The 27,808-nt window shown below is 40.1% G+C and overlaps 1 protein-coding gene across 2 annotated transcripts in view; it reads left to right on the forward strand.

Moving 5' to 3' along the window:
- The first annotated feature begins 1,353 nt into the window (after positions 1–1,353).
- The window catches only part of DGKI (diacylglycerol kinase iota), a 276,299-nt gene continuing 249,844 nt past the window's right edge, over positions 1,354–27,808 (forward strand). For both annotated transcript variants that reach the window (XM_087934980.1, XM_087934981.1), the window contains exons 1-2: positions 1,354–1,496; positions 1,559–1,780. In XM_087934980.1, the coding sequence (XP_087791106.1) occupies positions 1,354–1,496; positions 1,559–1,780 (365 nt within the window). The remainder of the gene's footprint in view (positions 1,497–1,558; positions 1,781–27,808) is intronic.

The following is a 27,808-nucleotide window of genomic DNA, read 5'->3' on the forward strand; positions in this document are numbered from 1 at the left end:
AACCCATGACCAATTAGTAGTTCTTACCCACACCAAGGAACTCTGGGTAACCATCTCCTCCACTTGAATATTGTATAGCAATTAAGTAACATAGAGATTTTGCAAACGGTATAGAAGATTTATTCAGCTTTAATTCCCATGCTATTCTTAAGTGAGATTTTATGATGCAATTCTGTTGACTTATGGAAAGTGGTTCTATATATTCCTAAAACAGGGTGTTTATTTAATACGGTTAGGGTACAGGGACCTCCTGAAAGTCATTAAAAGTCAGTCTTATAATAAAAAACAGAAATATTTCCTTGATTTCATGACAACCATTGGATGAAACCTATAGTTTCTTTTAAATTAAATCTTAATTGATGTACGATAATGTTGCAATATTCTGATACCCAATATATCAGCCAAATAAGATAGTCCTCAACTTATTGAACCCAAAATTTCTCTTGTGAGATATTTGTTAGGTGACTTTTGCCCCATTTTATGATTTTTCTTGCACAATTGTTAAGTGAATCATTGCAGTGATAAGTTAGTAACACAGATGTTAAGTAAATCTGGCTTTCCCATTGAATTTACCTGTCAGAAGGTCACAAAAGGTGAACACATGACCTTGGGAAACAGCAATGGCTATAAATATAAACCAGTTGCCAAGCATCTGAATTTTGATCACATAATCATGGGGATGTTGCAAAGGTCATAACTGTGAAAAATGGTTGTAAATCACATTTTTCACTGCTGTTGTAACTTTGAATGGTCACTAAATGAACTATTGTAAATTGAAAACTACCCATAGTATATCTTGAGAAATGTAGAAGTACAACTGGTGAGCCTGTAGATTTAATCTCAGCTCTTTGTATCCTGCTAGATTGTTCCCTCACCATTCCACTACCTCACCAGTCAAGGGAATATTTTGAAGGGAGAAATTTTTTTCTCTAGGTCAGATATTTCCAAATCACTTTCCTGTGCCCCACTTTCAATTTTTTTTAAAAAAATGTTGGGTTTTTTTTTTGGGGTGGTGGTGGTCCTGCTAATATGCTGAAGCAACTTATACTTCTCCCCTCTCCAAACACAGGACTGTTATCGTGTCATACACAACTTCATTCTTTCTGCAGAACACAAGGGAGTGGAGTTGGGCGGTGGGGGGGGGGCTCTCCTGCTCCCGTCTCTCTTTCTCCACTTTCCACAGAGGGGCTTCTAGCCAGACTAAAGGTGTAGCTGCTGCTGCTCTTCTCTGGAGGAGGGTGTGGCAGGAGGAGCAGCGAGAGGGGAGGAGGCGCTGATTGGCCAGAGGGGTGGGGTGGGGGTGGGAGGCAGGGAGTTTCCCACAATGCCCCGCTGCAGCCAGTGCAGCCGCCGATGGATGCTGCGGGAAGGTGCTGCCATTTGCAGCCGCTTGGACCAGCGGCTCGACGAAGGGGCTCCATTCTGGCTGCGACGGAAGCAGCTGCCCGCCGCACAGCCTCTCTCTCCCCGCGGGCTTCAGCCGACCTCCTGGGCTAGTTAGTTCCCGTCGCCTTTTTCTCTCCTCCGCCGGCTGCCGCCGCCGCTGCTGTCCTTTCAGCACCGCTATGAACCCTGCTTCGGCAGCCGGGGAGGAGAAGGGGGCTGCGGGAGGCAGCGGTCCCGGCGGCGGCACGTGCCGCGGGGCTGAAGGCGGCGGGGACCCTCGCAATGCTACAGCCACGACGGCCGACCCAGAGGAGCCTGGACTAACCGGTCAGAAGGAGGACTCTCTGGAAGAGAAGCTGAAGAGTTTAACCTTCAGGAAACAGGTGTCTTACAGGTGGGTGAAGAAAGCGAAAAGGGGAGCGTTGGTTTTTCTGGGTGGGCTTTGGCTCACCTGGGGAGTAGGGTGCCTCTTTTTATTTTTTTTTCCCTGCCCCATAAAATCAGCATGGGAAGTTCTTGGGGGAGATCGCTCACAAAGTCTCCTGCCTGTTCCTCCCGGTTGGCGTGGCTTTGCATATTCCTCACCGTTTCTTTGACTGAAGTGCAATAAGAAGCACCTTCTCGCCCCCCCCCTCCTCCTGCTGTGTCAATTGGGGTGATGCGATGTCCTCCCCTCCCCTCCAGTCTCCCCTTACTTCCAGTCTGCCTGCGATGTGAAAAACCCTCACTTTGAATTCAGACTAAGAACGTGTTTTGGGGGCAACGAGAGGGAAAGGGATCAAAATAATGCATTTCCCCTTCTTTGACAGCCAGGACGCCTGTTTTTGAGAATATGAATAATTAACTTGGACAACTATCCGGGTTGCTTTTTGTGGGGTGGAGAAGGTGTTTTAATGAAATCTGACCATTTCCCTCCCCTTTCTAGTCAACAACCACATCAAGGTGGGCTTGCTCTGAGAGATATCCTACAACTAAAACCAGTTTATTAAGAACAGAGTGTAACATGTAATGTATGTTTCTGTGTATACAAGCATTATGCTTACAGTCAGAAAAACAGCTGTTACCCCAGATCTTGTGTTTCTTTTTTGTTTAATATGAAGGTGAGATGATTGATAATAATGCTGTTTAAAGTAGCGTTTCAAAGGAGTTTGCATTCCTTTACACAGACCTGTTTTTTGTGGAGAGCATTAGGCATTTGATTCTGATAATGTGTGTTGCTATCACGATTCTTGATAGAATATTGCAAGTACATATGTTTGTGAGAGACTGATCCATCTTGGGGAACACGTAATATAAACCCGGTAGCTCTGAAAGAGTTAACTTTGCACAGAAAGGTAATTTTGTATGCCTTGAAATGCAATGTGACCTATAGGCTTTGGGAGTTACACTGTCAGAATAAAATTGCAACCCACGTCAGAGATGAGGCTGAGGATCGCATCTCCTTTACCAATTCAACTTGGGTGAAAAAAAAAAAAAATCCTGATCTTGTTTATGATCCTTCTTCAAACAAGCAAAGCTTCGGGAGAAAATTGTCCATGTTTATGGACTTTAGGATTAGTCAGGGGGAATTCAGCTTGCCTAGAAAATCTTGTTATTTCAAAGCCCTGATGCTTGAACTAAAAGGAAGAAAATAAACTGAAGCCAATATTGTTTTATTAGCATGAAGAACTGGTGCAGTATTTCACTGGGAAAAAAACAACAACATTTATTTTGGGTAGCTCTGATGACTATTGAAGGAGTCTTCCAAAGAACAAGTGTTCATGTTCATTTTTAGCACCTCAGTGAATCATTATGTAAGTTTCAGTGTAAATTCAGTTGATAGCTACATTGCGTATCTACATCTTCTGTTTAACAACTGAAGAAGCAGCTGAAGCAGAGGTCAGCTAAATTCAATTACCTGGTAAAATGCATGACTGCATGCATTTTAAAATTGTTTGCTTCGGTTTTCTCTAGTAAGCCACTAGATTCTAACTTCTGTCTGCAAATTATTAAAAATTAGATCTGTGTCGACTGCAAGGCCAGACTTGGTGGCAAATAAGCAGCTTCTGAAAGCCATGGTTGAAACTCACCTCTCTGGTACGCTGTAGCCAGGTTCTTCCAGAGAGATGGGCAGGCATCATTCAATTGCCTTGACTTCAAAATGGGATTTTAGAGAAATCTTGGTATTGTTGCCTTGTGTTTGTGAGTTTCATGTGAGTTTTTTCTTTTTAAACAACTCTGCTATCCTACCTCAAAAAGAATTGAGCAGAGGAAAAGAAAATAATTCAACGATCATTTTGGATTGTGTGCTGGAAGGTCCCTCTCTCTTGTCCAGAAAATATTCCTTTAGGGATGTATAGCCACCTGTTTGAGGGAAAATAGTAATGCTTGATAGTCCCTGCTCATCCACACAACTGAAAAAATAAATGGAATGCATAGGGATACAAAGTAAAGAGGCTTGGAGTAGCTTCAAGTAAAAAATTAATCACAGGAGCACAAAAGTTGCTTGAAAGCGATATGAGTGAAAGTTAATACAAAAGAAGCAAAAGCAATCAACTCAAACCACCATCAATCTAACTTTTTTATCTGGACATAAAAGCTTTATCAATGTAAAAAAGGAAAACAGGAAGAAATTCAAACACTCTTACTGAAATCAAGGAAATGATATCCTTCACATAAAAAACCTCCTATTTTGGTAGACCGTTTGTTACTTTTCATAGCTGTTGGCTTATGATACACACAAGTCCTACCTGTTTTTATTTTATTTCACTTTATTCTTTCCAATCCTTGCAAATTCTGCTTAGTTGCAAAGATTATTTGCTCAATGAATTACAAATGGGACACTTGCATAGGCAATGATAGCAACAGTTAACTGTTTGGGTACAAAAGTTTCTCACCGCTAGAAAATGCTGAAACCTAGATAAAGTATTTTGAAGTTTGGAGGGTTGTCATTCCAATCAGATTCTGTTCTGTGTCCAGAGGTATAAAAAACAAATTTCTAAAGCAGCTTGGAAAGGCTGGCGGAGTTTTCTGAACTATAGCATCCCCAGCAATGTGACTCCATGTACATCATGGGCTATTTCTTTTAACTTTGTAAAAAAGACTCAACAATTTCACCGATGAACACAAAATCCAGAGTAATTAATTCTCAGCTGACTTCAGAAGATTTCTATTGCTTGCCTGCAGCTCTGCTTTCTTTCTTTCTTTTATAATAATTACCATAAAGATCAATGTCAGACTTTCTTGTAGTAATGAACTGAAAGCAGAGACATAAACAGGTAGCTTTGGTATCCCAGGTAAGGATGCAATGAAACAGCAGAACGCAGATCACTGTGTAGATTGTGAACGTTGTGTTATTGTCTGCCGCCACAGCCTTTAAAGTTTAAATTGAAAGGAGGTTCTGTACTTCCTTGCATTTCCAAGCAAGAATAAAGTTTTGGGAAAACACAAAAGGCAAAAGCTAGATTTGGCATACACCTAGGAACCTATCTTTTGTTTGCAATGATCAGGTTTGTCCTCGACTCTTTATTGGCAATCCAGTATGAAAAAAGGGGACAGGAGTTTTAACCCCCTGTCTTTCTTTACTCTCTGTTCCAACTGCACCCTTCCTTTCTGTGATTGCTTTTTGCTGTATTGTTTGAGCATTAGCTATCATTAATAGTCACCTTGAAGATACTTTATAAAATGTTGGAGGAGAGAGTCTTGTAATCTGTGATGTGTCATCTAAGCAACCCCACAGTACTAAGAATAGCACAGTTAAGGAGGGAAAGGAGAAAAAAACTCAGGGAAAGAATTACGTTTTATGACCCGTGTTCAAAGAAACGGTCAATTACCTGCTCAGTCAGCTTTACTCCAAGGAACGGGAAGGGATGCCGTCCTATTCTTTGTGCCAGGCAAGCATATTGGAATACTATTTTCTTTAATATTGAGTACCTTGGCTCAGTTAATACCTGTAGCTTTGTTATAAAGCTCTGGCTGTACTCAGATGCTTAGATGGAGCTAGTCCATTTATTGACGATCCAATCATTTCAATGACACTCTGGCAGGTAACTCTTTTTTTAATGGGACTATCTTTTGGATCAGAATTACAGCTGTAGAGGCCCAAGCAGCACTACCTGTTCTGCTACTGCCCAAAGTATCTATCCTGAAATGCCAGGACTGAGAGGTTTGGTCTTGGTCTTAACTCTGTCAATCTGAACCAATGGCTCGAATGTTTATGGAGATAACCAGGTCATGATTATCCCAAAGGTGCTTTTTTTTCAAGAGGCAACTGGACCTTATGGTTTTTCTTTGAAGATGTTTCACTTCTCACCTAAGAAGCTTCTTCAGCTCTGGCTGGATGGTGGAGAATGGAAGGATTTATACTCCTTGAAGACAGCTGGACATTAAGGTCACCTGGAGGTTTATTTGTGTCGTCAGGGTCACTTGAGTCGTGCAAATTGGTGTGGAGCCTTGCTGGAACTGTTGAAAGGACTTTGTTGTAGATTGGAGATAGATGATGTCGTAACAACATCATCTATTTCCAATCTACAACAATCTACAACACAGTCTACAACACAGTCCTTTCAACAGTTCCAAGAAGGAACTCGTCATACTCCAAGTGACTGTGTGTGGTTTATTTCTATTTTATTCTGCAGTGACGCTAGGGTGTCTCCTAGCCCCAGGGGGCTGATTTTCAGGGTAAACAAACCTTCGGTTGGATAACACTGAGATGACACAGGTGGTAGAGGGGAAATATTTCTTCACAGACACTACCGTTCAGACTAAGATTAAAACAGGATTCTTAATTCTGGTCTATTATGTTGTAAATTAATATTTCACTCAGGGTACAAGTATTGCCTTGAGTGTCCAAAATATAGATGTAGCTTGGGAATAATCACCACAGTCAAGGACGGGATTGCAGATACCTTGCTAATTTACAAGCACAGAGATTCTTAGTCAAACTTTCATTCTTTCCCTAGGGCAGCTAACTACAGGCAAGCACAGTAGACAGCTTTAATGTACTGTATACTAACTAGGGTGCCCAGCAGATGGCAGCAAAGCAATACAGAAAATGAACCTTTTGCTGCTGTCTGCTGGTTGTCTGGATATTTGCATTCCAGAACTGGTAGCCCAGAACTGCTAGATTGTTGACTTTGAAGATATTTCTTCTGAGCTGCCACTGCTGTGGTTTCTCTCTGGCAGTGACCTGTGTGCCACTTCCTCAAGTCATCTTCCACTGAGGACCAATGTTGGGATGAGACCAGTTTGTCCACTTGAGTAACCTTATAATTTCTTGTTAACCCCATAAGGAAATCCACAAGAAGTGTTGGAGAACTGTCCATCAACTTTCCAGAGTAGACGGTCAAATTTTCACCTGAGTTTGCTGTAAGAGACCTCAAGATAAAAACTCATTAACTATTGATTTGGCCATGCAGATGGAATCATAAATACATGTCCATCTACCCATCAGTCCAAGACCATAAATCAAAACTAAGTGCCAAACAAAAAGATGCATTGGACCAAATATTAACCAAGGCTTATTGCTACTTGTTTCTAACAAGACAGCCTCAGCATGAATATTAATTTTAATTGAGGCCAGTGTTCTTAGAATCCTTTCAAGAAAAGAGACTGTTAAGAAGTGGAATACTTGCACACCAACAAAATCCTATAAAGATATTGCCAAAGACATACAACACATTTTGGACCAGGAACTGTACATAGCTGTATATACGTGATGTGAGCTGTTCTGAATGTTTTTAAAAATGATGTTAAACCTATGCAATAAGTATGACTGTTTTCCATACATTTAAAAACTATTCTCTTTTAAGATTCAACAGCAGTTTTGAAAGTGGCTCTTAGGGTTACAACAAGATTGTAGGTAGGGTCAGCTTTTGCATTCCTGGTTTAGATAGATCCATTTTAGAGACTGATACCTTACCCAATGCCCAGCATCTTGACGGGCATGCCAGATGAACATATCATTTCACAATTAAGTCTGGCTTTCAAAAGAAGAGTCTGTAGAGTGGGTTGAGTCTGGGAAATAAACTGGAACTGTACAAACTCCAAAAGTTAAGTAGGGTTGGTCTTGATAAGTACTTAAGAGTACTCTATAGGAAAATTCAGAGGTGTACACTAAAATGAGAAAAAATATGGAAGAAAGCAATGGCATGTTATTTCATACAAGTAGTCCCAACTTACAACAGTTCATTTAATGACCATTCAAAGTTATGACGTCACTAACACTTGCAATTAAAGAAAAGGAACAAACCGAATACTATATAATATGGGAACTATTTTATCAATGGCTGGAGAATAAAAATGGAAATCAGAAATTAAAGAACAAAAGAAGGGATTTGGGAAGCAAAGAATAGATGGAGGTGGGGCCAATCAGAGATGGTATTTGCCAATTCTCCAAAAATTACTCAAAATTTCCACTACTGGTTCTTCAGAACTGGTCAGAACCTGCTGAATACCACCTCTCCTACACATCTTTTAATATCATGACACTCTTTGTTATATGCTGACTGTGGCTTCAAACACTCATTTCACAAACACACCAGGTCCTAGCCAGCTTCCAGAACCTTTTTTTCCAGTAATATATAGAATAACAGCACAGCATTAAACATCTGAGATTCTAACCCATTTTCTTTGTCTGCTTCTTTGGAAAGCTCCTATTTTCCACCCCTATTAGTAATGTCCCTGTTTGGTGTAAAGAGCCCCCTGCAGGGTTGGAGTAATGGAAGCAGGGTGGGGTGGATTAATCTGACTATGAAGGCAGCATGGTATGTCTCTGTATTTAGTTCCCTTGTGCTACACAATATATTCTTCTGCATTGAAGAGCAAAAGCAGGCATAGAACTGAATTATATATTGAGATCCAGTAAGAAATATGTGTATACGGGGAGAGGGAAGAATGGCAGCTGTTACTCATCTTCTTTCCCAGTGTGTGGGCATTCATATCTTAGAAACAGAAGATATATAGAGCCATTTTTAAATAACAACTTCTTGTGGTTTATTATTAGTTCTGCTTGAGTTGCCAACCTGCAGAAGAAAAAAATGTTTCTTTACCTCTTTATTTCTGCATTTTAATTCCTTTTGAAACATACTTATCACTTAGGGATTTTCCGCTTCCTGGCATTTATGCCACTCTCTCTATACATACCTCAATCTAAATACATATTTCTTTTTTTTGCCCAAACAGCACCACAAAAATGAAATTCCTCCCACTAACCCCTTCATGCTCATTTATTTACAATTACTAGCTTTTAACGGGTAGTGCTGTGATGCATTTTCACATGTAAATAACTTCATCACGTACAGGAAGAACTATCCGAATTGCTGGCAGGGGCAGTAAGAACCCTAGAACAATTATTCAAATGTACCTTTATAGCTTTCAAATGGTTGGCTTAGGGCTGTGCTCTGCATGTATTATGTATAATGCTGGCTTTTAGCAAATAACACTCATTTACGTTTACCTGTGGATAGTAAGAAGAACAACTTCCTGGAAAATAGTTTGGGATCTTGAAAAGGAATTTAATAACCTGCAATGCCATGAAAATGCTAGAATGAAAAGAAAAGAGGTAACTGGAAAAAGAAGGGAAGGAAAGCAGGAAAGAAACAGCAAGAAAAATGTCAGAAGAAAGAAAAACTTTGAAGTCCTCCCTTTTTGTCACAACTGAACATAAGGAAAGGCTTAGCAGGTTCTATTAGCACATTGGTCCCCAACTTTGGCAGCTTGGGAGGAGGCAGAGGAGAACTGGACCGCACGAGCAGCAGCGACTTGCACACATGGCAGGCCAGCACAAAACGCTTGTGAGAATGCGCATGCAGCTCAATTTGTGCAAGTTGAGCTGTGCACATGTGCACTTGTGCCATCTGCTGTTCACACAAGTCGAGTGTGCACATATGTATGCATGCCGACCTGCCACTTGTGCGACCCAGTTCTAAATAGGCCACTGCCCGATAGTGGGTTGGGGATGAAGGTTGGGGATCCCTGTATTAGCAGTATCTAAGTAGAATTAAATAGAATTCTTTATTGGCCAAGTGTGATTAGACACACAAGGAATTTGTCTCCGGTGCATAATCTCTCTATGTACGTACAATAGTAGTGACAGATCATTATCGTAGTCATTGTAAAAATACATTTATCATAAAACATTAGATACAACACTTAGTGATAGTCATGGATACTAAATAAGCAATCAACACAGATCAGACTAGGATACTAATTAAAAAAATTAAACTGTAAGATACAAGCAACAAAGTTATAATCATAAGAAGATAAGATGATAGGTAATAGGGAAGATGAGAATAATGATGGCAATAAGGTAGATAGTTTAACAGTGTTGTGGGAATTAATTGTTTAGCAGAGTGATGTCACGTGGGGAAAAACTGTCCTTGTGTTTTAGCTCCTAAACATCCTTTGAATGTCAAGGAACCACATGTAACCCTTGATGCTCAACAACAATGGACCCCAGAATGTTGGTTGTAAGTCACTGCAGTGGTAAGATGAAGCACTACATGACCAGACCTGATTTTACAACTGTATTTATTATTGCCCTAAAGCAAGTTACCATGGTTGTAAAGTGAATCCAGTATATCTAATGGGTGTTTCTTCTGGAAAATGGCAAAAAAGTCACAAGTCCAGTCATATGACCACAGGATGCTGTAACCAATCATAAATATAATAGCATAATTTAATTTGGAAGCTGATTGCCTAGCGCCTGAAGTGTGATTACATGACTCTGTGTGTGTGTGTGTGTGTGGGGAGTTGTAAATTTTGAAGTAAGTATCTTTTTTGAAGACTGTTATAACATTGAATGGTTGTTAAGCAAGTCTACTTTTACCGGCCACAAATACAGCCAACATTATGGCTATCAGATCTGAGCTGCTGAAATCCAGATGACCACCGGATGGCAGAAAAGAGTGAGAGGCTGACTGTATCTGCTGCCATCAGGTAGTCATCTGGATTTTTGCAATCCAATATGGGTAATGTGTTGAAAATGACCTTGAACAAAATGTATGGCAGCCATCAGGAAAGTGGGAACTTAGCTCCAGAAAACAGGAAGGCGTTAGAAAGAAACTCAGATAGGTCTGCCTTGACTCTCTGTGGTATGAGAGGAAGGGAATCTGTTATTATAGTCTCTGTCAATAAAGAAGAGTTCTAGCTTTTCACATGGTGTTGATCTCTCTGGAAGGGCTGATATAAACCTAGGTAATATTGAATGGTGGCACTTTGCTTTTCAGCATACTAGCTTCCCATGACTATCATCTAAAATATTTCTTCTTAAATACAAAGAACAGCAGATGGACAGGGAGCTTGATGTGTGGCACAAGAACTGTCTATAGGCACATTGCCAAACTCAGTAATATGATTACATGCTGTCTTCCATGCTATCTGTATATTTTTAAAATATAGTTTTTGCATGTGAAAGACTGTGTAAGTGATATCATGTAGCAGTAAAAAAAAAAACAACACAAAAATTTCCTGAGCACAGAGCAGGCAGCAGTTATCTGTATGTCCAGGATAACAATAATTAGAAACTGGAGCTGTGTTTTTAATTGTATTTCTGCTGCCCATCTCTACAAGCAAGCCTTCGGATATGAACATCGGCAAAGACAAGAAGGTATTTTATGCCCATTTTTGCACCTGCCTACCTTATTTTGCCTAACAGTAAACCTGGTCCTTGTGAATTTCTATTCTACTCCGTATACAATTCTTAAAAATCCTTATTTATGGATTCAGGACCCCACCATAGAATTGTGAGCAAAGTATGACTTCTCCCACCCCTTCTTTCTTATTTGTTATGCACTTCCTTGTTCCTTGCAAATGAACTATCCGAAATATCTACACTGGAACTCTCTTCATAAGGCTTATCGATCCTAGGGGACCTGTCTTCCGGTTCTATTAAATTAAACTGCCTGGATGCAAAACAATCCTTTTGATTGAGCCATGGCAGGATGGCACACAATCGAGATAATGTATTCCTCCCTGAGAATCTGCAGTAGAAGTGTAACAAGAGATGGGAGATAGTCTTGAAGTGTAGTATGAAAGACAGTCAAATAAATTTGACTTAGAAAGTGCTTTGTGGTCACTTTCCATTGAAGCAAAAGGTGTGTTGTGCCTGGTAGTATCAAATCAATTAAAGGTATTGTGTTGCTGACACTTCTTTCATAGTACTGAGCCTTTGCTAAGTAGTTGTTTGCAAAATTATGAAAGAGGCTTCATATTTAACGATATATTTATATTATCTTGTTCTTTTTCTGGCAGGATCTGGGTGATATTCTGGCTCAGGTGAATACACTGGGCACTATCCATGCCTGTTTTCCCATCTCACTTTTTCTATGAGAATGTTGTGGTTAGCCGGCAGCAATGATGAGGAGGTTCCCGAGGAGCCTGTGCTAAGTGCGAGTGAGAGCAGAATGATTCATAGAAAAGCAGCACAGGCGACTTGGGAGTAAGAATGCTAATTAATGGCCCCTCCCTCCAGGGAATATAAGCCTGATTTCAAACGGTTTTTGCTCTGTAGAAGGCAAAAACGCTCTAAGGACTCAACATTGTATGTGGAGACTCCAGTTTCTCTCAAGAATTCTGTCAAGGCTTTTCTGGTTGGACTAATTGGCTGCAAGCCATCTTTTATCTATGAAGAAGTTATTTGTAGATTAAAGCTGTGAAGGTTTGAGTTACTGAGTTTGTCTCTGTTTGCTCTCTGGGAACCTGGTTGGGTCAAAACAGGGAAGGAAGATAGAACGAAACTCAGTTTTAAGGCTCATGAATAAGCAGTGGTTTACTTTTCTGCATTATGGCTAATATAGTGTCAGGCAGTTTCCCTGGGGCCTATTACTGTTTTCTGTGTCACTTGATTCTTTTTTAAAAAGTGAATATTATTAAATTACAAACACTTGTGTGACACCTATGTGCGCTATTACAGATTTAAAAAATAACATGCTTGTCCCCATCATGCACGCATGATAAAAAAAAATGTTTTGAATTCAGTACTTAAACTAGTTCCCTTCTAAGAAAACGTCACACACAACTGCATGGGAAATATACAAGCTGAGCACATTTTTGTTGTGCTTTTTATGATGTTATTATTGCAATTATTATTTGATTATTTTTAATTTCTTCTTTGTGGGAATCATCTTTTCAGTTCTATACTGGGGTGTTACAAAAAAACAGGGATTAAGAATATTTTTTTTCCCCAAAGATTGATGTCACTTATAGTCTCAAAGGGAAATGCAGCAGCAGGGTGGCTTCAAATCCGATCCTGCCTACTTGAGAATTGTTGCTATAGAAATGATCTAATTTGATTTTCTATAAATCTGGTTTCGGGCCAAAAGGACCCTTGCAGATGGAATTGAAAATGATCAGAAGTTCTAAAAACCTTAAATACAACATGGCTCTTAAAAACAATCAATTAAGGTCAAACAAACCCCACCACCACCGTCACAGAACCATATTTAGAATCTTCCCCAAACCATCTGGGAACATTTCTTTCCACCAAATGGCTGATTATTATATAGCTAATTAAAAAAACCATCAATAATTGCTGAGATTTCGGGTAATTTTGTACTCAAGAATCTTACTATTAGTGAATTAGGCATTTATGAATCTGCTAATGAGGCTGGACAGAACATAATTAGGCAACTGAAAAAGGAAAAAAATAAGTTGACTAACTTATATAGATATCTGGAGGATGAAACATATATGTGTCAAGCATCAGGGATATTAGGAGATCCAGGCAGTTCAAATGGGTATAAAAATTTATTACAAGCTTAAGCTCCCAAGGAACTTGAACTATTACTGGTAACAGCCAAAGGAATTTGGTGGTAGATAAGAGTAGAAGGAATTCAAGGTGGGTTGGACTTAGATCTCTTGTTGTGGGTGTGAAGGGATTCAGGACTGATGACACATTTGACCCTTCCCGCAGTCTCAGCCTGGTCATCTCTTACAATGTGGTTCTATGAACCACTTGATTTATGCCCTTGTGCTCAATGCAAGAAAGCAAGCATTTGTATTGTTGAGTCACAGTGAGTTGTTTCTGCATTACTATGGGTTGTGAATTGTTTTTGTGTTATTATTATATTGGATACCAACATGGAATCAGTTATCCAGAGAAATAGTGTAGAGCCCATTACTAGATATCTGCAATTGGAAGCTTTCATCAGTCTAGAATTTTTGCAACTCAGATAAGCTGAAATTATTTTTCCTCTTCTATGATTCTTTGGTGTACACCTTCCTTAGCATTTAGACTACATCCTCAGATAAATTCTGTTGTTATTTATCTGAGTCACCATGACTAATGAAGACTGGCAGTAAGATCTTTAGGATAAGACCAGATCTAAAACTATTCTGACCCAAAAATATTGAATAAGCTGGTCCCAGTATGATTACACTTCAGCCTGTTGTGTGAAAGAATAGAATAAAAACTTTATTGTCATTTTAAAAGTACGCTAATCAGCATACATTAAAATGAAATTTTGTTGTATTCAGCTCTCAAAGGATAACCATTATGTCTATACCGCCCCCCCACCCACACACACATATGACAGAGAGAAACATCATAGTCTAGTTCGAATGTATACATATACATGGCAGAAAACTCAAATACTGCGAATTTACAAGACGGATGGCAAAAGGAACAAAGCTGTTATAGAATCTGGAAGTCCTCTATACTTTGAAACCTCCTCCCAGAGGGGAGGAACAGAAACAGACCATGAAAGTGGGTGTGTGGGGTCTCTAACAATGCTTTGAGTTCTAAGCACATAGTGCTTATAAGCAGTATCTTGAATAACGGGAAGTGGGACTCCTATAATCTTCTCAGCTGTCCTTACCACTCTCTGTATGGACTTTCTATCCGAGGCATTGCTACCACCAAACCAAACAATGATGCAGTTTGTTAAAATGCTCTCAATCATGTCGAGAACAGAAGGAGAAAGAACCTCAGCTAACTGCAGTTTATTCAGTAAACCACAATTACAGCATGTCTTAGCCAGTGGAGGGATTCAATTTTTTTTACTACCAGTTCTGTGGGCGTGGCAGGGGAAAGGGTTCTGTAAAATCTCCAATCAGAGGTGGTATTTGCCAGTTCTCCGAACTACTCAAAATTTCCACTACGATTCTCCAAAACTGATCAGAACCTGCTGAATACCACCTCTGGTTTTAGCATTATGTATGAACTCAGCCACAGAATACTTAAACTGAATTTTTGAATTGCTTTTGTCCTAGGCACATTTTAATTTCTTTCATCTTTCTGAAAAAAACTAGTGAGTTTAACTGTAAAGAATTTTATCCAGATCGGTATTTCACAGTTGTGAGATAACTATTTTTCTATGAGTTGTTTATGCACTATCTTTATGTAGTCATTAGATAATACCCTTAACTAGCCAGAGGAGATGGTCTGGAGATATTACCATGTCTAACACTGATTATATTTTAAACACACTTGCTTTCAGTGGTCTTTGTCAAAAGAAGACATGCTACAAACGTTTAGAGCAGTGGCCTCCAATCGTTTGGGTTCAGTGGAGTGGTTTTTCCATGCACCAGATAGGATATGGTTTCGCATGTTGTCTGTGTCCCGTGGATGGGGCTTTGCTTGTTTGTGTGCCCAATTTCTGTCATGGTATGAACCAGTGCCAGAGACTCCTGATCAGTGGTGGGATTCAATTTTTTTTACTACTGGTTCTGTGGGCGTGGCTTGGTGGGCGTGGCATGGCTTGGTGGGTGTGGCTTGGTGGGCATGGCAGGGGAAGGATACTATAAAATCCCCATTTCCTCCCCACCCCATTAACCTGCATCCCAGCTCTGTTCTCCTGTGCAGGGCAACCAAAGAAGACCCAGACAATCAGCTGGGACTCTGGAGGCAGAGAATAGATGGGGGCGGGGCCAGTCAGAGGTATTTGCTGGTTCTCCGAACTACTCAAAATTTCCACTACTGGTTCTCCAGAACCAGTCAAAACCTGCTGAATACTACCTCTGCTCCTAATTTAGAATATGATTTCTAAATCTGTGCTTATGAACATTACAAATCAGATTGTAAAAAAGGGAAAAATCAGAAACCAAATATCTATGTAAACTACTTTTTAGCAGCTCTCCCCCACCACTTATTTATTTTCCTTCATTTCTTCTTTCTTTTATCATTCACAAATATCAATAGCAACAGCACTTAGACTTATATACCACTTCACAGTGCTTTACAACCCTCTCTAAGTGGTTTACATAGTCAGCATATTGCTCCCCCAAATCTGGGTCCTCATTTTACCCACCTTGGAAGGATGGTAGGCTGAGTCTCGTGAGTTCGAACTGCCAAATAGCAGGCAAATGGCAGTCAGCAGAAGTAGCCTGCAGTCCTGCATTCTACCCTATTTCCTCAAAAATCCGACCTACCCTGAAAGTCAGTCCTAGCTTGAATTTTACATGTTAACCCAATATAAGCCCTTTCCCCAAAATAAGCTTTAATTAATGTCCTGCCCACTCCAGAGTGGACAGGTAAAAAATAAGCTAAGGTGTAGATGGAAGGTGGAGCTGCCCTACTACTTATCTTTGGGCAGTTGTAGCCAGGCCTCCCGACACCTACCTTGCCAGCCCATTTCTTCTGCAGCCAGCAAGGCTGGAAAGGCTTTTCTGAAGGCCTCTGTAGCTGATAACAAAGTTCTGTTATCGGCTGCAGAGGCCTTCAGGAAAGCCTTGCCGGCCACAGAAGAAAAAGTTCCTGAAGGCCTCTGAGAGGCAGAAAGGAGGCTGGGGGTGATGTGAGTGAGGTTAGTCAGTGAATGACATCCCCTGAAAATAGGACATGGTGCCTTTTTTGGTAGCAAAAAATTATAAGACAGGGTCTTATTTTGGGGGAAACACAGTAACCACTGCGTCACCACAGCTCATTATAACTGTATAACTATATAGTTATATAAATAACTATATAGTAACGATTTTACCATTAAGCTCAAATGTATACTGAGCATTAATTGCATAACTTTAATAATTTTCTTTGTCCTCTTATCAATATTTTATCCTTTGAAAAACATTTGATTTAAATAATTAAATGAAAAAGAAGAAATATACAAGACAGGACACTTTATACTTTGTAAAGTGTATTGTAATCATGTTATTTGCTTGCTTATAAATACCTATAAGCAGGGGTGGGATTTAACCGGTGTTACTACCAGTTCGGTGAGAGTGCGTTTTACATCACTTTCAAAAAAACATCAGCTGTGCCGCCCAGACAGCTGACAAGTGCTGCACGCGTGTATCCAGCACTTGAAAATCCTCTTCTTTCTTCAGCAAAGAAGCTGAGGTTGAAAAAGCAGGAAATAAAGGACAGCCAAGAGCCCAGGTGGGCGGGTGAGCCAAACAATTGACCAGAAGGTGGTCACAGTGAACCGGTTTGATGTGAGCTGCTCTTCAGAGCTACTGATTCCATAGAACCGGAGCAAACCACTAGCATCCCACCCCTGCCTATAAGTGAAATTATAACACATAGTACATCAAAATGTACCTTACAGAGAATTGAATGCAGCATGCTACTCCATTTGTCAAAGAAGGTCCTGGCAATCTTACTTAAGCAGAGGCTTGGCAAGATGTGTTTTCAAGAGTTTAAATCTCTATTATGTAATTAAGTAAATTTAAGCAAAATTCATCTCATTTAAAAGAAAAACGGACTCCAGATTTTTCAGGAACTGGCTTTGGTTTAACAGTTCCAATAAATCTTGGAAAGATTTATTTCAATGAGCTTCCAGGCACTGTAGTGGCTGGGTTCATATAATACACTATGTCATTAAAAAAACCACTGATGTCTTATTGAATAAAGCATAACTATCAGTCTTTGCATATAAAGTCATAAAACATAGTTTACAACCACAACACTAAAATGAACCAAACCATATAATGGCTCACCATGACACATGACCCAGTCACTGTTTAGGCATTTGCTTAACAAATTAATTTCTTTCATTTATTGTTCATTTCACTATTTGTTAGATCTATATTCCATCTTTTCTTCAGAAACTAAAAATACATAATCTTTCCTTCCTTCCATCTTTCCATCCTTCCCTCTCTCCTGCTCTGTTTCTTTCATTCTGTTTGTTTCTCTCTCTCTCTCTCTTTCTCTTTCTTTCAGATGTAACAATGACCATACAATAAAAGCCCTGTCTCCTTTCCGTGTACATCATACAGTATGTGCAACACACATAAAAATCACTTAGTTGTGGCTGCCATCTTGATCATCATCATTTGATATTCCAAGAGATTGAGTCAGCCCCCTTGTCCTATCAACTGGCCTCTATGTGCCAGCAATATACAAATTATATGAATTGATCTGTCATCTGTTTTTAGCTTCCCAATGCAAAAAATATTGGAAAAGTATCAGACCTTTTCCTGTTTCCTAAACTTTAATATATTTTTTTAGCTTTCTCATGGAACAGAAAAAAAATCCCTGGCATGTGTCATCATGATCAGGTTGCTCAAAGAACTGAGGAGTCAAAATGGAGAGTACAACTGGACAATTAAAGCTCCTCTAGTTTGAGGAGAATGAAATTCAATGGTGAAAAAAGGAAGGTTCTACATTTAGGCAAGAAAAACAAAATGCACGGGTACAGTATATGTGGTACCTTGCTCAATAGTAGTAACTGTGAGAGGGATCTCGGAGTCCTAGTGGACAACCATTTAAATTTATAAGGAGCCTCTGTGGTACAGTGGTTAGAGTGCAGTACTGCAAGCTACTTCTGCAGCCAGCTACCTACAATTTGGCAGTTCAAATCCTGATTGACTCAGCCTTCCATCCTTCTGAGGTGGGTAAAATGAGAACCCAAATTGTTGGGGGTAATATGCTGACTCTGTAAACCGCTTAGAGAGGGCTGTAAAGCACTATAAAGCGGTATATAAGTCTAAGTGCTATTGCTATTGTGAAATATGAGCCAGCAGTGGCTGCCAAAAAAAGCTGCCAAAAAAGGCAACACAGTTCTAGGCTGCATAAACAGATGGATAGAATCAAGATCATGTGAAGTGTTAATACCACTTTATAATGCCTTGGTAAGGCCACACTTGGAAAACTGCATTCAGTTTTGATTGCCACAATGTAAAAAAAATGTTGAGACTGTAGAAAGAGTGCAGAGAAGAGCAACAAAGATGATTAGGGGACTGGAGGCTAAAACATATGAAACATATGAAGAATGGTTGCACGAACTGGGCATGTCTAGTCTAATGAAAAGAAGGGCTAGAGGAGACATGATAGCAGTGTTCCAATATCTCAGGGGCTGCCATAAAAAAGAGGGAGTCAAGTTATTCTCCAAAACATCTGAGCACAGGATAAGAAGCAATGGGTGGAAACTAATCAAGGAGAGAAGCAACTTAGAACTAAGGAGAAATTTCCTGACAGTTAGAACAATTAATCAGTGGAACAACCTGCCTCCAGAACAGTGGTGGGATTCTATTTTTTTTACTACTGGTTCTGTGGGTATGGCTTGGGCGTAAAATCTCCAGTCAGAGGTGGGATTTGCTGGTTCTCCAAACTACTAAATTTCCACTACTGGTTCTCCAGAACTGGTCAGAACCTGCTGAATACTACCTCTGCTCCAGAAGTTGTAAATGCTCCAACACTGGAAGTTTTTAAGAGGAGATTGGACAACCATTTGTCTGAAATGGTGTAGGGTTTCCTGCCTAGGCAGGGGGTTGGACTAGAAGCCTCCAGGATCCCTTCCAACTCTGCTATTCTATTCTAATGGGTATCACATGCACCGTATACTCATCAAAAGGGCTGAGGCTTTGATTATTGTCAATAGCGATAGCACTTAGACTTATATACCACTTCCCAGTGCTTTGCAGCCCTCTCTAAGTGGTTTACAGAGTCATCATATTGCCCCCAACAATCTGGGTCCTCAATGCTGACCTCTGCATGCCTCTGGGGCCAAAGAAGCCAAGCTCACTCCTTGCCTATTTCTGATTCCTTTTCATCCTTCCTGTTGGGTTTAGGGAACAAAAATGATTACAGAGATATAATGTTGCTCTTCTCCATCCCAGAAGCAACAGAACCAATTAATCCTCCAATCAGTAGCCAATCAGAAAACTTGATTGATTAGGAGGGATTATTTTAGCCACAAAGAAACTTGGGGCTAATAGTTACTTTTCCTATCCATATTCTGCCCAACCACCAGTTTTCTTGTATTATACTGAATAGTCCCTTTTTATGATCCTGTTATCTCTTAATTTGGGGATTGAGTTGGGGAGAATGGATGAAGTGTTTAGTGGCTGGATGCCTTTCCTGATGCCATGTGGAGTTCACAGCAGATGTTTTTTCTTTGCACCCTTGGACAGAACCATCTGCTGCTATCTAGGATTGAACTCTCAATCTTCTGAATGGGAGGTGACATCTTTACCACTAGGCCACCACACTGCTCAGTTGTATTATGTTAAATGATGTGAATATGAATGATATAATACAATTGTTCCCTCTTTTTGTTACTATATCAAATGAGATATAAAAAGTACACATAAGTAGACAACTTTAAGATAAATTCCATTCATGTATATCTCTACACACCCTTTCCTTTTAGAATAATCAGTATTATGCACAGCACCGAAATAGTAAGCAACCGAAATTGGAAGCAAGAAAGGAAGTCTAATTAAATCTCATTTGTACCAAGTCAACTCATTGCACTTCTTCATACCTTTGACCTTGCAAACCATCCTTGCTTCCCCTGCAAATATAAGCTACATCATGTTCTGGCTTTTGCTCTTTAATCATCTCATCTGTCAGCCCTGGAGGCCATCTTTTTCTTTGGATATAGATACAGATAATCAGAGTTGGAAGGGACCTTATAGGTCATCTAGGATCTTCAGGGCTGCCATATTTAGTGCTGTGGGAAAACGGGAGGGGCGCTGCATGGAGTTGGTGGAGATATATAGCCATGGGATCCTACCTGTTCCACTACTGGCTTTCCCCACACCAGCTGAGGCCTGCAGTGCCAATCAGCTGAGAGGATAAAGAAGAGAAAAGCTGAGGGGCAGATGGGAGGACCGATCCTGTGTTTTTTCTCTTCTTTCTCCTCTCAGCTGATTGTCGGAGGCTTTTTTCCCTCCTCTCAGCTGATCCTTGGAGGTTTTTTTACTACCAGTTTGGCTGAACCGGTCTGAACTGTTAGTATACCACTACTGAGCCATAACAACATTCTTTTCTCTGGGAGTGAAGGATGTTCAGCCTGCACCTGGAGAGGCATGACTGGGAGACATCTCCAGTTGGGACAGTGGGTTGATTGGACCATGTAATGGACATGTGGGTGTAGAGGAAGGGACTTTGTCTTTCCTTTGGGTAGGGAAAACCCGAGGACTTTCAGATTCGGGTTTCCCCCAATGTGCCAATATGACCTCTAATAAAATGGAACTTTGAAGAATTGCTGGTCTCAGAGTCTTATGTGGTTGGGGGTGTTACTTGGAACCCTGACATTATCTTTCTTTGAGGATATTAGCAATTCCATGGTGGTATTCAATTTTTTTTAGTACGGGTTCTGTGGGCATAGCTTGGTGGGAGTGGCTTGGTGGGCATGGCAGGGGAAGGATACTGCAAAATCTCCATTCCCTCTCCACTCCACTAATGTGCTTTCTAGCTCCGTTCTCCTGTGCAGGGCAACAAAAGTAGACCTAGCCAATCAGGTGGGACTCGGGAGTCAGAGAATAAATGAGGGTGGGGCCAACCAGAGGTGGTATTTACCGGTTCCCCAAACTATTCAAAATTCCCGCTACCAGTTCTGCATAACCTATAAGAATTGGCTGAATACCACCTCTGATTCCATCGCACTGCAGTTTTCCCAGTCTTACCTTTATTTCAGCCCACATACTTCCTTCATACATCTATTTTGCGATTCAATCCATATTCACTCTGTCTATGCCAGTGCTAGTGTCTATGCCAGCATGCTGCCTGGGGAATTCTAGCATTTGAAGTCCTCACATCTTAAAAGTTGACAAGGAGAAACACTGGTCTGTGTGAACAAACCACATCCACATTATGTTTTTGTATTCAGTCCACATTCATTCAGCAATCACTCATTCTTGACCTTATCTTTTCTTGTTTTACCAAAAGCATTTAAATATTCCACTTGCATTGCATTTGACTTACTCCTGATACATTCTGATAAACTCTGATTTCCATTATAACAAAGTGTGCGGAAGCATTCTCGGGTTCTTTATGCCTAGCCAATTTTGCACCTTCCAACAAACATTAATTCCTCACATCAGACATATACTATATCCCTTAGTGTTCTGCCAGAATCTGCAGATTTACAATTTAACTATTTGCCATCTTTACTAAACAATCTACCAGGATACACAAATGTATTTCCTTGATCTGTTTTTTTTTTTGCCATTTATTTATAACTGCAGGTCATTCATTCTGCCTTTTATACTTAATTACAGTCTTGTTTAATACAATATTTATTCAGGCTCATATTCCTTTTTGCATTGCACAACCTATCTAGTATTTGATGCAAAACATATGAGTTCTAAGTTTCATCTGCTTACTAAAATAGATACATAGAAATAGCACTTAGACTTATATATGACCCTGTCATACTTCACACTCTGAGTAGTTTACAAGGTCAGCATATTGCCCCCAACAATTTAGGTCCTCATTTTACTGGCCTCAGAAGGATGGAACGCTGAGTTATCCTTGAGCTGGTCAGGACTGAATTCCTAGCAGTGAGGAGAGTCACCCTGCAATACTACATTCTAACCACTGTGTCACAACAATTCATATAAACATATACACATCTCCAGCCAATCCTCATAATAAATTGAAATATGTGTTCTGAATTTATTATTAGAGCCCTCTTGAGGCCTAATTAGAGCCCTATTGAGAGTTATGATATTGACAGCCCTAACAATCAAATAAAAGAGAAAATATATCCTGTGGACAAATCAACTGGCTGACTGAAGGACACACACTGAGTTTCCTTGAATGAAAGTGGATTTGAACATGGATCTTTCCTGTTCAAATCTCAAACACTATTGTTGAACTCAAATTTGATAAACTCTCTTGGATGGCTTGATAAGAATGTTCAGTTTTGACATAGGTGGCCTTTTTAACCCCTCTTTCAAACCAGCGATCCTCTCTTTCCAAAATACGAACTTTAGACTCCCCATGAAACAACCACTTCATAAATGCATGGCACAACATAGGAGAACAAACCCACCAGGACTAGATTCAGCAGCCCACCTGCATTTAAAAGACACAGTCCAGTCTTTTGAAGACAACGAAGTCCATATTTTGGACAGAGAGGATCTCTGGTTTGAAAGAGGGGTTAAAGAGGCCATCTATGTCAAAATTGAACAGCCCCCTCTCAACAGAGAGGGAGGGATAAGACATCGTCTATCTCCAATCTACAACACAGTCCTTTCAACAGGTCCAAGAAAGCTCCACACCCATTTGCACCACCCAAGTGACCCTGATGACAAAGATGAACCTCCCGGTGGTCTTAACAACCTGCTAAAAGAATGCAAATGACCAACTGTCTGCAAGGAGAATAAATCCTTCTGTTCCCCACCATCCAGTTAGAGCTGAAGAAGCTTCTTAGATGAGAAGTGAAATATCTTCAAAGAAAAAACAGAAAGTCCACTTGTTTCTTGAAAAAAGCATATTTAGGACAACCATGATCTGGATGACTGAGAAGCTTCATAGATGCTTATTGCGTCAATGGTTATTGCAAACTAGTATGAAGCCATACAAAACATTTGATGGTCCTCTGTTAGTATGAGAATGCAATTCCCTCTTATATAAATACTTCAGCAAACTTGGTGCTTGAAGTTTCATGGCCTTGAAACTGGTTGTTGACAAAACTGACATCAGTTACCAGTGAACTCTAGGGGTCTTGGTTTAACTCTCATTCTGGCTCTCCAATGAATAAGACATCAATGAAGAGTAAACTGTAGAGATCACATTTTGAAAGGGGAGAGACCATCTTTAAGGTCTGGTGTCAACAATTGGTCTTATGTATTGTAGGCCTATTTGTATTTAGGATTATGGCTTTAGAGTAGATTGACAACTAGAGACACAAATACAATACCCGACTTTGAAAGAGTCCATAATCAAGTAAGGAAATCTATAGTTTTTGATAGGAAAGATTGCCAAACCTCAGCCAAAAACTGGGTTGTAATGAGCCTGGATTGATGTGAATTCTATGAAAGATCCAGGAGTGAGGAACCATTGCATATAGATCACTTGCTATGCTTTTTTCAATTCACTAACTGACCACTGTCTTTTACTTACTATAAATTCAGTGCATCCTTGAGTTACAAGGCTGATCAAAGAAAAGCTGCCAGAACACAAACCAAGCTAAGAAAGAGCAAGCCTATAATTACCTTAGCTGTTTTTGTGTTTTGCTGTGTCATCATGTAAGGAGGCTCCTCTGACAAAGTATAATAAAATGTCCAAGAAAAAAAGCATATCGAGGGTGTTCATATTATATTGAGGTGCTGTTCATTTGGATTTGTCTCAGCAGGAAGAATGTATTAGGTCAATTACACTAATCAGCTCAAGTGCTCCACAAAGTTATTCTGAGGCAATCTCAGGCAATCTGAGGAGGCATTTATGAAGACTTCAGAATACAACATTTGTTAGGAAGATAGAAAGGAAAAATTGGATCCAGGGCCAGGATTTTGTGGGTCTCATGACAATAGACAAGCTAATCCTGGACTTTAATAGCAGGAATATCCAGAATCTAGTGGAAGCACAAGATGCAAATACTATGAAGCTAATTGCTGCAATGATCTCATCATTACGGAATTTGATTTAATTGAAGTAACTGGAAAATCACAAGAGGAATAGGAGATTTAATTGTTTTTGCAAAACTCCTCAGAAACCAAGAAAAGCAGAAGCAAAATTTTTAAAAATGCATTTCCTTCCCCAAGAATACAAAAGGAGGGAAATTGTTACTCTAGTTCAGTGGTTCATAAACTGTTTGATCCAATGACCCCTTTTCCCAGGCTCAAATAATGCCGCCACCACCCGCCTCCTGATTCTGATGTTTTATCCAGCTGTCTTGGCAGCAGTGGTCCCAAATTGGATCCTTGACTCACAAACAAGCAAGCAAATTGCTCCATTACCCTCAGTTTAAGAACCACTATTCTTGTTGAACTAGAATGTATGTTATAGGTCAGAAAATATATTTCCAAGCAATCCTCGGCATCTGTTGACTTTCTGGAATTTGATATCACAAGATGGATTGATAGCAACTTGAACAGCGGATTAGACTAAACCATGGAGGATTAAATTGCCAGTGGTTTTTACTCATGACTCAAATATCAGAGATAGGGTCCTTGAAATGCTGTCTGATGGGAATTTAACTGATTATATTATATTTAGGCCTTTTTTTGTTTCTTTAACTACTACCGTCCTCTTCCATGCCATTATGAGAAAGTGGGTGCATGTTTTTCGATATACTCCTTGAAGCTATGGAGCAGTTGCAGGCATCTGAAAGCTTTCTCTCACTATAGTTCTTTGGGTCTCCAAGGATAGTTGGTAAGGGCTTCTGGCAGTTGTAGGCAGGGATGGGATGCTACTGGTTCGGCCTGGTTCTATAGAACCTATAGCTGCGAAGAGCAGCTGACACTGAACCGGTTTGGTGTTTGGCCCACTGCCTGCCCGGGCTCTAGGTTGTTCTTTATTACCTGCTTTTCCCTCCTCAGCTGCTTTGTGCGGCACAGCTGAGGTTGAAAAAGCAGGAAACAAGAGGATTTTCAAATGCTGCGCACCCGCACTCAGCGCTTGTCAGCTGTCCAGGTGGCACAGCTGATGATTTCTTGCAAACGCTGCACACATGATTGTCCCCAGTTTGGAGAACTGACAAATTGCTCCACTGGCTGGCCCTGCCCTTGCCCCTCCCCACCCACTCACTCCTTACCTGGCATGCGAGCCATCCAACTTGCCTGGTTTGGTAAGTTGCTATTTTTCCTTTCTTTTTTTCTGCTGACCATCAGCTGTTTTACTCTGCCAGGTGATTTAGATTAGCTAGAAAGCAGGAAATCCTTGGATTTCTTGCTTGCTAGCTAATCTAAAAGCAGAGCTGAACCTTCCTTAGGACTGAAGCTTTTCAGTGCAGACTCAGGTAGCCAATTGCAGACAGATAGATTGTGATTCTCTAAGTGATTCTATGATTCTGTGAGCAATTCAATCTGCCTGCCTGCTTTGCCTGCTTTTGGGTAAAAGTTGATCTTTTTTATAAAAAAATCAATATTTACATAAATATTTGTAATATTTACATACAAGCCATGCCCACCCAGTCACATGACCACCAAGCCATACCCAGTCAGCAAGCCACACCCACAAATTGGGCCACACCCACAGAACCAGTTGTTAAGAAATTTGAATCCCACCCCTGGTTGTAGGAGCTTTTGAGTGGTTGTGTGTGCTTTATGACTTTGAGACACACATCCATAAAGGCCACTTGCTTAAGCAATGTGCAGTTGATTTGCACAGGCAGCCTGATATCCAATCTTGCCCTTTCACTGATAAAAGTTTCTGAGATCTCATGCAGTTTATTTATGTAAGTGAAATAAAAGAGGGAAGAGCCTAATTGATTGCAAGTTCTCTTCCATGAAATAACTCCCTATACGATCTTCAACCCCACTTTAAAGAATCAACAGAACTTTAGAATGGATCAGATCGAATGGGATGGAACAGAAGAAATGGATGAAAATAGCCCTTGTCTCTACACTTGACTTACACAAGGACATGAGTATTGGTTTACCAACCATTTGAAGTTAGAACTGGGCTGAAAAAAAGAGACTTACAACCAGACTTCATATTTATGATGGCCACAGCATCCCCGTGGTCCCAAGGTCACAATTTGTTCACTTGGCAATCAGCCAGTTGTAGGATCCTGCTGGTTTGGACTGGTTCTAATGAACTGGTAGTTCTGGCAATCAGCTGGCAGCCACCCACCCCTGCTCTATCCTGTCCTATATTTCTGTGTTTTCCAACTCAGCTGATTCTCATGGCACAGTGGATTGCCGCGCCTCAGCTGTTTTACTCACCGGTGGTGCTCTAGAAGATAAGATTTAGAGGCTAAAATTGGTGGCTTTCGAACGTACACGCTCACAGAACCGGTTGTTAAACCAGTTGCAGCCCACCACTGCAATTAGCATGTATTATGATGGTTGCATCATCTCTACTGGAGTGAGATGACCATCGTTAGTGACTTTCCAGCCAGCTTCTGATAAGCAAACTCAATGGGAGAAGCCAGGTTCACTTAATGACTATGGGAAAAAAAGTCATAAAATTGGGCATAGTCACACGATGACTATGACATAATGACAGCATCTCTTAGTAATGGAAGTTCCATTCCCAATTACGGTCATAAGTCAAGGACTTCCTGTATTCATTCCAAGGAACTATTGATAAACTGCAAGAGGTTTTTTGCCAAGTGATAGGGTGAATTTCATTGATATATCCACCCAACCCCAACTTTAAGGATTTCTCCACATGAAAAGTTTGGATGCATCATCTTTACTGGACAGTCATGTAAAGACAATTCAGCAACAGAGCATAGAACTTCACCATGGAATATATAATAGAAGCAGAAAATATAAGCTCCCTGATGTATCTTTCCCTTTGTTCTCAAAAGTGGTTTCATAGCCCACCTTTATTTTCCTTCATTTTCATAATCACCTGGTTGTAAGCATCTTCTTCAGCTCTTTGTAAATTATACTAGCTATTTCTAACACATTTCTATTCTTTTTTCTGTTTGTGGTTTCCTTACCAGTTGCTTTCCTTCTTGGCTGGGTTCAACAGCTCAGTGTTAAATGTAGTATTTAGGCTAATGGAATGGGGAATAATGAGTGAATAATAATTGTTTGTTAAATATTTTGCATTTAAATATGAGTTGCAGTTCTTGCTATGTGGGCATGCTTCTCTATATGCCTGTGTTTTGAAAATTGGGCACCTTTTAGGGATGAATAAGCTAAGACATAATCAGCTTTCTCTAGTTCTTTAAAAATGAATGCCAATTACTTCCATTATTCATAATTCCTTTCAACAGAGGTCATACATATTGCAGTGCACATAATTCTTCCCATTTACCATTGATAATGATGGATAGATCTAAGGTCTCCTTTCTGTAGTTTCATTTTGATAGAAGCTTATGGTAAGAAAAAAATGGTGTTTTTTAAAAAAAACTAATAATTCTGGTTTCCAGTTATGTAGCCTTCAAAGAAAGCACTTATTTTTAACTTTCTGCTTTGTGAAAGTTTCCGTTTCTTAACTCACTGTGGAAACGGTGATTTACATTAGGACAGTGTTTCTCAACCTTAGAAACTTTAAGTGGTGTGGACTTTGGTTGTCAGGGGAATTCCAACTCAGAAAGCTCAGATTATCCAAAGAGCTGCTGATACAATTCTACAAAGGAATGATTGAGTCTGACATTTGCATCTCTATAACTGTCTGGTTTGGCACTGCAACCAAACAAGACAGACACAGACTTCA

This window comes from Pseudonaja textilis, chromosome 5 (assembly GCF_049901715.1).
Source record: "Pseudonaja textilis isolate UNSWEBS1 chromosome 5, rPseTex1.2, whole genome shotgun sequence".
NCBI classification, from domain to species: domain Eukaryota; kingdom Metazoa; phylum Chordata; class Lepidosauria; order Squamata; family Elapidae; genus Pseudonaja; species Pseudonaja textilis.